The sequence below is a fragment of the Pangasianodon hypophthalmus genome, chromosome 21 (assembly GCF_027358585.1).
Source record: "Pangasianodon hypophthalmus isolate fPanHyp1 chromosome 21, fPanHyp1.pri, whole genome shotgun sequence".
NCBI classification, from domain to species: domain Eukaryota; kingdom Metazoa; phylum Chordata; class Actinopteri; order Siluriformes; family Pangasiidae; genus Pangasianodon; species Pangasianodon hypophthalmus.
In genome coordinates, this window is record NC_069730.1 from 19,700,153 (window position 1) to 19,715,945 (window position 15,793).

At 38.6% G+C, this 15,793-nt stretch overlaps 1 protein-coding gene across 5 annotated transcripts in view; it reads right to left on the minus strand.

Moving 5' to 3' along the window:
• Positions 1 to 15,793, minus strand: part of ptprfb (protein tyrosine phosphatase receptor type Fb) — a 201,502-nt gene that overhangs the window by 34,144 nt on the left and 151,565 nt on the right. For all 5 annotated transcript variants that reach the window (XM_053227630.1, XM_053227633.1, XM_053227632.1 and 2 more), the window contains 3 exons: positions 14,836 to 15,072; positions 9,457 to 9,614; positions 3,980 to 4,092 (listed from right to left, as the gene is read on the minus strand). In XM_053227630.1, coding sequence (XP_053083605.1) covers positions 3,980 to 4,092; positions 9,457 to 9,614; positions 14,836 to 15,072 — 508 coding nt within the window. The remainder of the gene's footprint in view (positions 1 to 3,979; positions 4,093 to 9,456; positions 9,615 to 14,835; positions 15,073 to 15,793) is intronic.

The following is a 15,793-nucleotide window of genomic DNA, read 5'->3' on the forward strand; positions in this document are numbered from 1 at the left end:
GCAGGGTGATGTAAAGCAGGCTGGGATAAATGGCAGCGGTGATTGATGTGGTGCTGAGAGACAGAAAACAGCGAGATACAGAAACAGACAAGCCGATGAAGAAGCCGAACAGAGCTACGAGAGAACGTGCAGAGACACAGCAGGAACTAACTTGGAGTGTCGGGGCAGCAGGAGGTGCTGGGACCTGCAGAGAGAAGACGAGGAAGGAAAAAAAGAAGAAGAAAAATAAAAAGCTATCAATTTCAAGAAGCCTCCAAGCCGCCGGGATAAACGCCTGAGAGTTGTGCTCGGGAACGCCACAGCCTGCGATCGAATCGAGTGCGCTCGTTTCAAAAATCGGCAATAAAACACGCAGGATGTTGGCAGGTTAATGGTGAATACAGGAAAGCTGCGTTCAACGACACAGTCAATTAGGCAGAGCACAACTCTCATGCAGAGTGGGAAAGTCATGAATTTTACAACACACACACACACACACACACACACACAGCTGACTGCTAATTCCCGGAAAACGTCCAGGGAATTAAACCCGAGAGCCGACTGAAGCAGATCGATGAGAAGATGCATTAAACCTCGCACGTTTAACGAGGAATGCTGTTCCGAGCGTGTGAAGTATAAGCAATCTCGGAAAGTATAATAAATAATAAATAAATACATAAATAATAATATTAATATAACTATTATAGAGCATACTACTACTACTACTACTACTACTATTATAATTATTATTATTATTGTTGTTGTTGTTGTTTGATTGTTTATTTATTTACGGAGCACTTTTCATATATAGCTCAAAGTGCTGTAAAATCAAGTAGTGAAAAATTAATTAAAAATAAATCATCTAAAAGAATTCACAAGGATAAAATAAAAAAAAAATATATAGAAAATATAACTACACAAAATGAGTGTAAAAAGATAAATGCACAGAATGCAATTCTAAAATAAATGATATATAAATAAAAATAAAAAAAAAATCAAGGATTAAAAAATGAACAGATTTTAAAATATATAAAAATATAAAACATTAAATCAGAAAACGCTATCCATTAGTCAAATGGAAATCAGTGTGTTGTGTGTGTTGATAAGTACACTGAACATGTTAATTCTAGCTCAATTGGTCAGTTTAAATTAAAATCTAAATTTAACGCAAGCAACAAAATCGTGTTTTGACGAGCAACTAAATATTTTTACGTAAACTATGCAGGATTTCCTATTAAATCTGACTGAGCACATATTTATTCGCTTTTTCTTAATGTATGTAACACAATCACAGCTAACTAGGAGAGGAAAAAAAACAAAGCGTAATACTACAATTACGTTAGCAAGTGTCTGTATGTTCGTAAACAGCAATTAGCTGTAAATTATCAAGCGCATTCATGGCACATTTACATCTAACTCCATAAAAGGCAAAGCTCACAGAGATCTGAAAAAAAAAAATCACGACAAAATGGCGACTAAACGGAAACTCGTAAGCGCAATCTTCCAGTAATGCAGCTCAGCCACTGCAGCGCTTTGCCTACCACAGGTACAAGCCAAGTCTTTCTCCTTTTATAGGGCGCCATTACTTTTGCCTTTAATTGAATGAGTAGTTTTATTTGTCTTAGTTTATGGATTTGTTTCGGAATCGTTTTCTTTCATTAAACTAGCGTGTAACTGAAACGACTAAGTGATTTAATCGTTATTTTTTTTTACGTTAATTACACAAATCGAAGCCGATCAATCGAGGGTCACATTAGTGCGTCTGCTTATACATCGATTAATAAAACTCAGGAGCGAAACTTGGGATACGAACATTTTCCACGAACACCACATTCCTTGTGTTAATGTTGAATAAATTTTTGAATAAATTTGTTCGTATGCAGGTGGATCAACAAGTCTGTGTGTAACAGTTGTTGTAAAGTGTGTAAAGTGGATTAGCATTGCTGTGGGTAAATTAGCGAAGGTCAGGAGTGAAACGTGTGAAATGGGAAAGGGACACGACTGCGGATGAGCTACGGCGCTAATGCACAAGCCAACGGAGCGACAGACAGCCGCTTTAATCGAGCCTGTCTCTGATTTATATCAGGTGTGAATCAGAAACATGACGCCGGAGGGTTGCGCTTGCGATGGTTACGAGCTCGTGATCCGTGATAACCCGGCGGGGAGGTCATGTGACCCGTTAGCGAAGTGGGCGAGCGAAAGAAAAAGCAGGAGATGACATTTTCTCTTTCTTTTTTTTTAAAATTCTTGTTCTCCTTCACGCTCAGCTTGACAATCATAAAGCAGGAGCGCTAATGAAGTGACGAGGATTGTGTAAAGGATTTTGATGATGAACAGAGATCCTTTTAAGAGCTGGAAAAAAAAAAAAAAAAAAAAAAGAGAAGTGACTTTAAGCCAAAGTAGCCATTTTAACGCTTGGCTGATCCTTTTCCACTCTTGATGAACAAGCAGGGGATCCACCCTCTTCCACACTAATTAAAGACTTAAACAGCTTTTAGTGTGGGAGGAAAACAAAAATATTCACATTTGGCTAATTAAAGACGAGTCGTGCGATCGTTAAAGGCATTCAGATAGAAGAGAAGGGAAGAGAAGAGAAGAGGAGAGGAGAATGGAGGTTTTGAAAATAAATTAAGCGCGATTGGTCCCACTGGGCTTATAATGAAAGGAAAATGGCATAGTATAGATAAAGAGAAAGAAAGAGAGAGAGAGAGAGAGAGAGAAGGAATGAAAGTTAAAGAGGAAGATGGGAGCTGTTTGATGAATCATTTCTTAAAATAACTTGATTTATTGTTGCTAAATGAATCGAGATGACACTCAGGCTGAATAAAAACACTTAACTGCAGCGCTTTAGTTAAAAATAAAAAAGACAACCGAGCCTGTGCTTACAATCTGACAGCCTCCAATTACACACTTTGGTTAAAACAAACAAAAAAAAAAAAGACAAAGAGCGTAACTCTGCTTTGGATTTATTGTTTGTGCTACAAAAGTTTTTTTAATCTGTGCGACTTTGTCCTTTCGTCTATAAATAACGGTGTGTAACAGCATCAGAAACAACCTTTCTACTTAAAAAAAAAAATAAATAAATTAAAAAAAAAAACCTCACACACCAAAAATATCTTAGCTAATTGACTACATTTGTAGGAAACATCAACACTGTATATATTTGAGTATATTCAATTTTTATTTTTCTAATCACGTTGAATTAAAATTTGTCGGAAATGATTCATTTTCAAATTTATTTAAATATTATAACATATCAATAATATATTTTCATTACTTTTTTCAAATCTAAGTATAAAAAATAAACCTGAGAAATAAATAAGAATATAAACCAAATCAAAGGCACTTACACCTTTATATTTCATGAGCTACGTCACAATTTCGTATATTTACGATATTTTTAGTGTGAGATGTGCATTCACGAAATAATTCAGCGAGATGTAGTGCGAAATTAATAGCTAGATGACGCGCAGAAAAGGTTTGTAAAAAAACTATAAACATTTACGAGGACTTTCCGATCAGTTCTTGCATTGAATATTTATAAAGATTACTGACAAAAATGCTCAAGTAAATAAATAAAACAAAAAATTATATATATAAATAAATAGCACCTTGACGGAATCAAAACAATTCTAATTTCAATCAATCGATGATTAAAAACAATAAAAAAAATAGTAACATCAGAATGTTATGAGCATAGTAAAAGTGGACTTGGCACTTTGCATAATCTGAAACCTAATGAAAAAAATTGATATTCATTTATTTTTTATTTTAAAAAAAAAAGTAAAAAAAAAAAAAAACAAACACAGGAATCATCTCATCTCCTGTTAAAGATAATGTTGAATCTTTATCATGAAATACTGTAATGAACCAAAATGGACCATGAATTATGTAGAAGCTGCTTAAAAATATACATCGATTTAAAAAATGAAAAAAAGTAAAATTAACGTGACAGAAATCCACCATGGTGACGAAAATCTGAGGAAAAAAAAAAAGTTACCTGGCGTCTGATAGTTGATTCTCCTCATTTCCACGGGATCAGACGAGTTAGCCAGGAGGGAGTCCTTCACCCCGCTCAAGTGTTCGTCTTTAGGCAACGGAGACGCTCGCTTCCTGTGAGACAGGAAGTGATGTTGTGGTTAGCGCTCATGTAGCAATTTTGGATTTAAATAAAAAACAACAACTCCATTGACATGATTGAGACGAGCTAAATCCAGACACTGGGTGTGTGGTCAGGGGAATAAACGCACGTGGCGGAAACACGTAAAAAAATCCCGCACGATTCCCTGAAGGACGCTGATTGAGACGCGACAGCTGCAGCGAGCACTTGAGCCGGCTCGGTTTAGCATGCTCGCTAAATACGGCGTAGCTTGTTTGTGAGGAAAACAGGGCATGTGGGTAATTAGCACATCAGCTGAGTAATTACGGCATGGACGCACACGCACCTGCAGATAGAGCGGCTAATGCACTAGCAGGTGCTAGAGGAAACTGTGAGAGGAAACACACACACACACACACACACACGTCTAGAAATGAGAACACCAAACGCAGCAAAAATTTCTTAAGTACCGTATTCAGAGGCGAGAGTTACGCACAGGGGGCGGAGTCTGAGTAAAAAAGAGGCGTGTCTCTGTTGAACGTCAGCGCATTTTTCTTGCGTGAGGAGCAGTATTAAGTCCAGCGCCACCATGTGACAGTTTCACGTAACCACGATACGTCATGCTGAAATTTACGCATTTATGTTTCGGCTGTAAATACACTCAAAAAACACCATGGAATATTAAATACATAAATGTGACTCAGAGACATCGCTTATCTCAGGGAGGGAATTATTTCTGAATAAAATGAAAAAAAAAGTTTCTTTTAAAGGAAGTGTAGCAGATGAGCGCTTGGTCAGCTTATCCTTCACACTGTGGACGCGTTTTCTTTCCAGGAGAGCGCATCAAATTAACACAAACATTAGAATTATATAATTATTTCAACGTAGATTGCATCTCAAACACACATTATGATTTCATGGCCTCGATTTAGCTGAGGAACTTTATATCAGAGCACAATATAAAAAATAAACCAAATGCGAATTAACAGTCTGTGCTGGATCAAGTGCTATTCTACGCGCTGCTGAATAATGAGCGCGGAAGCCATTTTGTTTCGCAGTGTGATAATTTAATGTGATAATTACAACTAGGACTATTCATGTAGTAATATATTGTTGATACACGAGACTCCTGTTAGATTTATCTCAACGCTCGCAAAATCTTCTCATTCATACTGTATGTCATCGTATTAAGAGTTTTTATTTTTCATTTTTAAATTGTCTTTTGCTTTTATGTTACATCATACTACAGCTGACAGCAAATTTTATTCCTTCTTTTTTAGACCGTATTTTCTATCCTTGATTTTTTTTTTTTCAGTTTTAAAGGCGAGTGTTTGTGTTTAGAAGAACCCAGTTGAAGAACCTCGTCTCGGACAACAAAATGGAGCAACCTTGGAGGTGTGAACTTCATGCAGGAAATTTTAATAATCTGAACCTGAGCTCATAAAAACAGACTTGAGCAAGTGCGTAAACCGACTCTGAATACGAGAAACTTTCTTCACGTAAATACTGATGTAACTTTTAGCTTTAAGTCTTCGACTGTGAAGACGCCGGGCTCGTGAACTCGATCATCTCCATGCCTCAGCGATGTTCTAACACAAACCCAGCAGCCTAAAAGCCCCGGTTTCGGTTCGGTTTCAGTGAAACGGGCCTCTTTTTGTTCATCTGCAGATTGAGTAGTCGAAAAAAGGAAAAGAGCAACAGAATGGTCTCGCCGAAGGAAATGTCAGCTTTGACGATGGGAACATTTCTATTTTCACCACCCGCCAGTCTGGCATTTACTTTACAATGGGGCTATTCAGCGCCCAGGTGAAGCGCCACAAAGGCTACGTTAGCGCACTAGCTCCCAGTCACCTTGAGAAGAAAAGATGAGGATCAACAATGCATGATACAAAAAAAATTATATATATATTTATAATTTATATATATATATATATATATATACACACACAAACACACGAGATGCCACTGCACAAGAGCACAGAGACTTTTTACGTTATTTAAAAAATTTTCTTAGAACAGAACTGATTATAAATGATTCAGTCACATGACCAATCAAAACCAAGCTAATCACTGTTCCACGTATTAATAATGCTAAGCTACAATGCATAGAAACTTAAAGTTAGCTAGAATCATCTTTTATTAGCCTAAAATAGCATCAACTATTTAATGTAACTATAAACTGAATAGGGTAAGCTAGATAAACAGAAAGCTAGCATTATCTAGACCATCAGTCCCATGGAAATTAAACTTGTATTTTATGAATTAAAAAAAAATCCAATTTAGCTAGTGTCTAATATCAATATAACTAATTTCTTATATAAGTATTTATTGAACAGATGTATACTGACAAAATAATTGTGCATGAGACAAATTATTAGAACTAGTTAATGCTAATCTTCTATTTCTTTGCTAGCTTTCTAGATACCAATTTTATTACACTCACTGCTTACTTGATATTTAGGCTAGTTTTATTATTTATGCTAACTATGAGTTTCTGTTTTTTTGTCTTGCTAGGTAGATTGCTATCTAGATTTTGCTAATATCTTGAAGTGTATTTAGCTAATGTTAGCTTGAATATAAAAGAAATCTGTTGTCTGATTGGTCGTTTGACAGAATCATGCGCATTTCTGCTCGGAGAAAATATTTTCCACGACTGAACACCAGCATGCTTCTGTGTGAGAACTCGATCTACTCATGGACACCGGGGTTCCGAGGTGAAATATCGATTTATGCAAAAATATTGATTTATTTATGTTTATTTTGAACAAACCGGAGAATCGCATCCCACCCACAGACCCAGTGTCCAATAGCGAGGTGGATGGATGAGTGAGAAGAGATGGAGGAATAGAAGTAGAAGAGAAATAGAAACCCTGATGCGAGAACACCTACCTCTCCTGCTTGCTGTTCGCACGGAGCAGAAAGAGCGAGAGATACGCAGGATTAGTGACCGTCCAAAAAAAAAAAAAACAATACAGATACGTAGCTGAAAGATTCTTGCCGATTTCACAAACAAAGAGAAGAAGAGGAATGACACGATACAGGTGCACACACTCATCCTGGGTTTAGATTTAACATTCTGCTACGAGATCAAGCAACATCAGACAGGACGTTAAAAAAAAGTAGGAAAGAAGTTAAAAGGAAAGAAGGACAAAAGGAACGACAGACTAGAAAGAATGAAGGAAAGAGAAAAGAAGTGGAAGTCTAGATAAAAGGGAGGAAAAAGAACAAAAAGAGCAAAAGAGAAGCAATGAAGGGAAATAAAAGAGTAATTAACAGAATATGAAAAAATTGGAAAGAGACAAAAAGACAAAAAAAAAACAAAGGAAAGAAAGTGTAAGAACGCAAAAAAGGAGAAAGAAAGAAAGAAAGAAAGAAAGAAAGAAAGAAGTGGAAAAAATTAAAATAACAACAGAAGACAAAAGAAGAGTAAGAAATAAAAGGGTGGCTGGAAGGAAGGCAAGAGAATATTAAAGAAAATAAAAAGTGAAAGAAAGAAAGAAAGAAAAAAGAAAAGAAAGAACGTGTAAAAACACAAAACGCACAAAATAACAAAAAAAGAAAGAATATAAAAAGTTAAAATTAAAGAGAAAGAAAGAAACAAGAAAGAAAAAAGGAAATAAAAAGAAGAGAACGTGCAATAAAGCAAAAAAAAAAGCACAGAAGAACAAAAAAAAGTAAGAAAGTGAAAAAGTGCAAGAAAAACAAAGAAAGAAAATGTAATAAAGCAAAAAAACAGAAAAGAACAAAAAAGAAAGACTAAAAGAAACTGAAAAAGAAAAGAACAACCTTCAGTAACCTTCAGAGACGTAGCGAGCTTTAGATGGGAAACAAGCGACCAACTTTTATGAAAGAGTAAACATAACAGGATAATAATCTTTACTGCTCTGTGTCTGTTACTGACATTATCATTACTTCCGTATGTGTATCATCACACACACACACACACACACACACACACACACTTCTGAGCTTATAAAGATCTTATAAAAAACATCTTTTTCTTTCTTGTTGGATAAAAAAGCAAAGTCTAACTTACTGACTCACAGAATTAACACAATATTACACACTGCGTTATAAACGATATATAAACACATACGGCTCGTTACGTTCCCATATACAGGTAGAATTAAAAAAATATTAAAAATAGAGAGATGGCTTTAAGTTTAAGTTTAAAAAAATAAATAAATAAAAATAACATTAACTGTTAAGCATAGTTATTCTTATTCTATGATATATTTTATCTATGTTGTTGTTTTATATATATATATATATATATATATATAAAACATTTATATATAAATATATAATATATATAAAACATTCAAATATTAAAGAAAGAAAAAGAACAAAAAAGTCTTAAAAAGCATAATTTTTTAAAAAAATATTTCATTTCTATGTTAAAGTTTAAATATTCTACACTATTCTCCATTTTAATTGTTTGTTTACACAAATATATTAACATTAAATAAATTTTAACATTTAATTTTTTATTGTAAAAAAGGAAAAACAAATAAAGAAAGAAAGAAAAGGGAAAAAAAATCACAATTTAACTGTTAAGCATAGTTTTCATTTAAATTTTTTTTTAAAAAAAATTCTATGTTCAAGTTTTAAAGATTTTATTATATTTTCAGTTTTAGTTGTTTGCTTCCACAAATAAATAAACCTATATATATATATATATATATATTTTTTTATTTTTAGGACATCTCATTTTAACTGTTAAGCACAGTTTCAGCCTTTTTAAAATATAAATATTTTATTTTTATGTTTAATATTCTATTCTGTTCTATTATCTATTTTAGTTGTTTGTTTACACTTAAAAACAAATATATTAATATAAATATACACGTTAGAAAGAAAGAAAAGAAAGAGGAATTTCGATTTCAGTTTTTTAAAAATCAATTTTTATATTTAGTTCCTTGTTTACATGTAAAACAAATATATTAATATAAAATATAATTTCAATGTTTTCAAATTTTAATTAAAAAGAAAAAAAAAAGAACGGAAAGGTAAGAAAATAAATAAAGAAATAATTTCTTTTTTTAAATTCTGTTTAGTCCATTTATATTTTTTCACATAAAATTTTACGAGTTTTTGAAAATAAATTAATTCTTTAATTTTTTCGTAGTTAATTGCATTTTTCATGTTATTTTTCCCACTGCTAGTACTTCTGCTTTAAGAAATTAGCCCCGCCTACTCTGACATCACTACTCATAGCGTTTATGTTGACGTAGTAAGAAGTTTAAACATTTTTAAAGTTTAAAGTGGATATCGATCAGATTTCTGTAAGTCGGTGTCATTAAAAACAAGGCTGATGTTTCCTGAGACTGAAACAAACGAATGAAAGAGAAAAGAGCGAGCTGTCGAAGACGCCTCACCTTTTGAAGAGGATGATGGCGATGACGATGCTGACGATGAGCACCACGGCGAGGACCGGCCCCATCACCCACAACATCTCAGGAGAATCCACGCTGCGAGCCACGCTGCCGCTCTCCACCATCACCGGGTCCGAGTACGGGCTGGAGGAGAAAACGCGCTGCAGGAACGACAGAAAAGAGAGAAAGAATTAAGTTAAGAGTTAATATAAACTCTCGGAAAATAACTGATATGAAACGTTACGAATGGATGACATCATGCTGAGGGGCGGGGCTAGTGCTTGTAGCTTTAATTATAACTTGATTCATACTGAATCCAAATAAATCGCTCGTTTTTGCTACGAAATTATTTTTTTCTGAAATTAAAAAAGCGTTTTTAGTTGATCATTTGTTGTATACTCATGACATTTACTTCAACATGATTCCATCGTCATTTATATCGTTTACGGTTTGTACACATAAAGGAGCGGAAGAACATAAAACGTAAAAAAAAAAACCTTCAAAAAATCAAAAAATTTACTTAAAAATTTACTTTCAGTGGTGGATAATTATATTTCGCGCTGAGATGACCTCCATTTTGGTTAACTTTAGCCTAGTGAACTTGTAAACTTGTAAATAAATAAACCTACACACAAACAAACAAATAGGTAGATATTAATAAATCTTTTTACTAAATAAATAAATAAAAAAACAAAGTTTAATGCTCAAGCTTCAAGACAGCAAGCTAGCTAGCTAACCCTCGCTGTGCCTTAATGCTTATCTCGCAGCGCTGTTGGATTCTGGATTGTGATTGGTCAGAAGAGAAGGTGTTGATTAGTTTTCTAGAACAGCAGCTCTGACAGTAGTGCAGCTGAAAATCACAGGTTTATATTTACATTAATGCGCTCGTTCTAATACGTTATCGTTTCTATAGCAACAGCTCATTCACAGGGACTCGTACACAGATCAGCGATTACATGCAATCGCTGAACTGTGAGGGGCTGAACTTATTTATTTATTTATTTTTTTAACATTTATGGAAGGAGTCTCCAGTGTCAGCACTTCGTCCGTGTCAGTCAGAGGTAAAGCTATAAATTTACGTTTTCAGACATCTTCAGGACAGAGGCACAGAGGCATTTACGCTTCTTTACGGTTTCTCTGGAACATGACATTGCTCCACGGACGTTCCGCGACATTAAATGTAACAATAAATGGATAAAAAGTACAATGTGTCGTTCTTTAATAAACTGGGGATTGAGGATTGCACCAGAATGTGAACACACAGAGAATGTGTCAATCATCCGTCTTTCAGAGTAAGACCGACTGCGAAAGCCCTCTGCAGGGATTACCCGGCGTGAGGATTCTTTCAAGTACGTCTCACACACACACACACACACACACACACACACACACACACACTCTCAAAGAACATTGTTAATAAGTTTCCTCTCCACCCAGAGGGTGACCTCACGTTACCATCGGCCCCGTCTCCCGATCTCTCGGTGTGTGTGTGTGCCGAGAACGGACAAAGAAAGCAAAGCTGTGGAAAGAAAAATAATATAAAGGATGGGAGAAGAAACGGCAAAAAAATAAGGAAGGTGTCAAAAATGAGACGTGTCCCTGCTGGTGGAGATCCGATCTTCTCTCACGGACATGACAAAGAGCTCGGCTGAGAAAAGGGAGGAGGAAGACGGAAGACAGAAGGAAGACGAGCTTTCTTTAGCTGCAGAAGGCGAAGACACAAATGGGAGACAAATGAGATATTAGCTGGAGGAGACAAGCGACATAGTGACATGATGTGGTGATGTGGTGATGTGGAGAAATGGTGAAGTGGTGATGTGAAGACATGTTGATGTGAAGACGTGGTGATGTGGAGATGTGGAGATGTGGAGACGTGGTGATGTGAGGATGTAGGGATGTGGTGACATGGTGATGTGGGAACGTGGTGATGTGGAGACGTGGAGAAGTGGTGATATGGTGACGTAGAGATGTGGTGATGTGGAGGACGTGGTGATGTGGAGGACGTGGTGATGTGGAGGACGTGCTTATGTGGAGTGGTGATGTGGGAACGTGGTGATGTAGAGACGTGGTGATGTGGAAGACGTGGGGATGTGGAGGACGTGGTGATGTGGAGGACGTGGTGATGTGGAGGACGTGGTGATGTAGAGACGTGGTGATGTGGAGGACGTGGTGATGTGGAGGACATGGTGATGTAGAGACGTGGTGATGTGGAGGACGTGGTGATGTGGAGGACGTGGTGATGTGGAGGACATGGTGATGTAGAGACGTGGTGATGTGGAGGACGTGGTGATGTGGAGGACGTGGGGACGTGGTGATGTGGAGGACGTGGTGATGTGGAGGACGTGGTGATGTGGCGGACGTGGGGATGTGGAGGACAAGGGGACGTGGGGATGTGGTGATGTGGTGATGTGGAGATGTGATGATGTGGAGATGTGATGATGTAGAGAAGTGATGATGTGAGGATGTGGTGATGTGGAGGACGTGGTGATGTGGAGATGTGGTGATGTGGAGATGTGGGGATGTGGAGGACGTGGTGATGTGGAGATGTGGTGATGTGGAGATGTGGTGATGTGGAGATGTGATGATGTGATGATGTGACTATAATTTTATATATTCCATATTAGTAAGAGGAAAGGAAGGACACATGATGGAAAAAGAAATGGAGGAAAAAAGGAGGAAAAGAGGTAAAGAGGAAGGAAAGAACGGAAGAATGCAGGAACGAATGAAGAGTATAACTGGAGTTATTTGGAGAAAACCCAAAACACACACACACATGCACACACACACACACACGCACACACACACACACACACATTATAGTGCGTCTTGTCCTTGATGAGGATCATCTCCATGCTGTAGGCTAACGCCAATGCTAACGCTTTATCTGGCAGAAACAGACAGCTGCTGCAGGCCGTCTCTAACCTCAACACCTCACCCTCTCCAGCTCACACACACACACACACACACACACACACGTCACATCTCTCTGTCTTTCTTTAATCCTCTCTCTTCGTCCTCACGTGTGTAAACGATCGTGTTTTACAGACACACACCTGGTTTTGTTTGGTGTGTTCATGTGACCCCTGTCTCTCTCTCTCTCTCTCTCTCTCTCTCTCTCTCTCGTCTGTCGTTCCTGATGAATTATAAGCCATTTTTAAACGCTGAGTCTATTGTTTTTGGCCCCAGAGCTGCGCTGTCTTTTTTTTTTTATTTTTTTTTTTATGAGGCACACACACACACACACACACACACACACACACACACACACAGGTCCCGACGCACCACATGGCCATGGGCTCCGCCTCAAATCCGACTTGTGTGTTTTGTAAGAGAAGTCGCCTTTACTGTATACTAAATAACACAAAGTCAAAACCGGAGTGTGTGTGTGTGTGTGTGTGTGTGTGTTTTACTCATACTGTCTCATTGTTTACTGATTTTATTAAAAGGAGGGATCGAGGAAAAAGAGGAAAGATCAGTGGAGAGTAAAGGGAGGAAAAGAATGAGGGAAGAACATAAGGCACAGTGGAAAGATTAGCATTACAAAAAAGAGAGGAAGTGAGGAAATAGAAGGAGAAAGAAATGAATGGATGAAGAAAAAGAAAAAGGAAGGAAAAGGAAGGTGAAGGAAAGGAATGAAGGGGAGAATGAAAAAATGGACAGAAAGATAAAAGAAGGAAGAAAGGAAGGAATAGAGTAAGGAATGGCTGTTAGAAAAAAGGAGGAGGAAAAAAGTGAAAGAACTGGATAAAAGGATGAAGGAAAGATAGAGAGAGAAAGTAAAGAAGAAAAAGGAGGAGGGAAGGAAAAGGGAAAGAAAGAAGAAAGGAAAACAAAGTAAGGAAATGAGTGGATGAACAGAAGAAGGGAAATGGATGGAGAAAGTAAGAGATAGAGACAGGAAGGAGGAGGAATAAAGAACATAAAGTAAGGAATTGTGGTGGAAGGAATGGTATTAGAAAGAAAGAAAGAAAGAAAGAAAAAGAATTGGATGAAGGTATGAAGGAAGGAGGAATGAAGACAGGAATAAAAAACTATTTAGGGAGAAAAGAAGGAAAAGAATGACAGAAATTGGGGAGGAAAGAAAAAGAGAAGAAAGAAAAAACAAAATATTCAAATTATTTCCAAAATATTTTCTAATTCTGCGCACTTTTTAGGGTGCCTAAGAAGGGCACTACACACACACACACACACACACACACACACACACACACACACACAAACAAGTGCTGATTATTAAACATCCAGATGCACAAAGTCATTACAATGCACGAGTGTGTGTGTGTGTGTGTGTGTGTGTGTGTAAATGTCCGCCCTAACATCAACACATGCTAACACTTAACGTAGTAATTGACAAGCGTTTCTCCGGCGCGACCCAATTAGCCGTGACCTTTCGTAAACACGTCAGTTGTGAGCGGTGTTCATTAGAGAACCCGGTTCCCCGTAGACTCCTCCTCCGCGAGGCGAGTGCCCGGGTGTGGAGGCGTGGAGATGTGGCATGGAGATGTGGCATGGAGATGTGGAGGCGTGGAGGTGTGGAAGTATGTAGTTGTTGAGGTGTGGTGGTGTAAAGGTGTGGGGATATGAAGGTGTGGAGGCGTGGCATGGAGGTGTGGAGGTGAGGAGGTGTGAAGGCATGGAGGTGTGGAGGTGTGGAGGTGAGGAGGTGTGAAGGCATGGAGGTGTGGAGGTGTGGAGGTGAGGAGGTGTGAAGGCATGGAGGTGTGGAGGTGTGGAGGTGAGGAGGTGTGAAGGCATGGAGGTGTGGAGGTGTGGAGGTGAGGAGGTGTGAAGGCATGGAGGTGTGGAGGTGTGGAGGTGAGGAGGTGTGAAGGCATGGAGGTGTGGAGGTGAGGAGGTGTGAAGGCATGGAGGTGTGGAGGTGAGGAGGTGTGAAGGCATGGAGGTGTGGAGGTGTGGAGTTGTGAAGGCATGGAGGTGAGGAGGTGTGAAGGCATGGAGGTGTGGAGGTGAGGAGGTGTGAAGGCATGGAGGTGTGGAGGTGTGGAGTTGTGAAGGCATGGAGGTGTGGAGGTGAGGAGGCGTGGCATGGAGGTGTGGACGTGAGGAGGTGAGGAGGTTTGGCACGGAGGTGTGGCATGGAGGTGTGGAAGTGAGGAGGTGTGGCATGAAGGTGTGGAGGTGAGGAGGCATGGCATGGAGATGTGGCATGGAGGTGTGGAGGTGAGGAGGCGTGGCACAGAGGTGTGGCATGAAGGTGTGGAGGTGTGGAGGTGAGGAGGTGTGGCATGAAGGTGTGGAGGTGTGGAGGTGAGGAGATGTGGCATGAAGGTGTGGAGGTGAGGAGGCATGGCATGGAGATGTGGCATGGAGGTGTGGAGGTGAGGAGGTGTGGCACAGAGGTGTGGAGGTGTGGAGGTGTACCTGCTTCTCGTTGGCGCTGGAAAGGTGCTGCTCCTTCATCTCGGCCATGACGAAGCACTGGTACGGCTGGTTGCTAGGCACCGGGCGGTTGTAGAAGCCGTTGTAGTTTTGCTCATCTCCGAGCGTGAACGTCTCGGGAAGGTATTCCAGCTTGGCGGCGATGTACGCTCTCGGAATTTCAGTGTACCGCCGACGACGACGGTGCCTCGGCGGAGAACCTTTGCCGACCTCGAGAAGCTAACGAGAAGAAAAAGAGAAGCGGAGACGAGTGACGCGTTATAGTCATAACATACAGCCCATAATAACTCGTATGTTGCCATGGCGATCTAGGGTTATTCCTCCGTTCCTTCGGTAGCTAAACATGTTATATCCCTTCTTTTCTCTTCTTTCCATCCTTCCCTCGTTTACTAATGTTTTCCTTCTTCCTTTTTTCTCTTGTCCTTCCTTTCTTTTCCTTCTTTCTTTCCTCTTTTCCTACCTTCCCCTTTTCTATCATTTCTTTCCTTCCTTTGTTTTCTTTTCCTTTAATTTTTTTCTTTCCTCCTAACCTCCCTCTCTTCTGCTCACTCATCCTCCCTTTCTTTTCCCTCTCTTCTTTCCTGTTTCATTCTTCATTCCTTTTTCTATCGCTTCTCTCCTTTCTTTCTTATTTCCCTTTTCTATTGCTTCTTTCTACTCTTCTTTTCCTTTTTCTCTCGCTTCTTACCACTCTTCCTTTTGCTATCGCTTCTTTCTGTCCTTCCTTTCCTTATTGTTTTTTTTCCTTCATTCATTTTTTCTTCATTCATCAATTCCTTCCTTCCTTTTTCTCTTATTTCCTTCCTTCTGATTTTCTATCACTTCTTTCCACCCTTTTCTTGGAATTTCCAATCCTCCCTCGATTCCTTTCTTCCTCCCTTGCATGCTGTATATTCATCCTCTTCTTCTTCATGCTCCCTTCATTTTTTCCTCTTTTTCC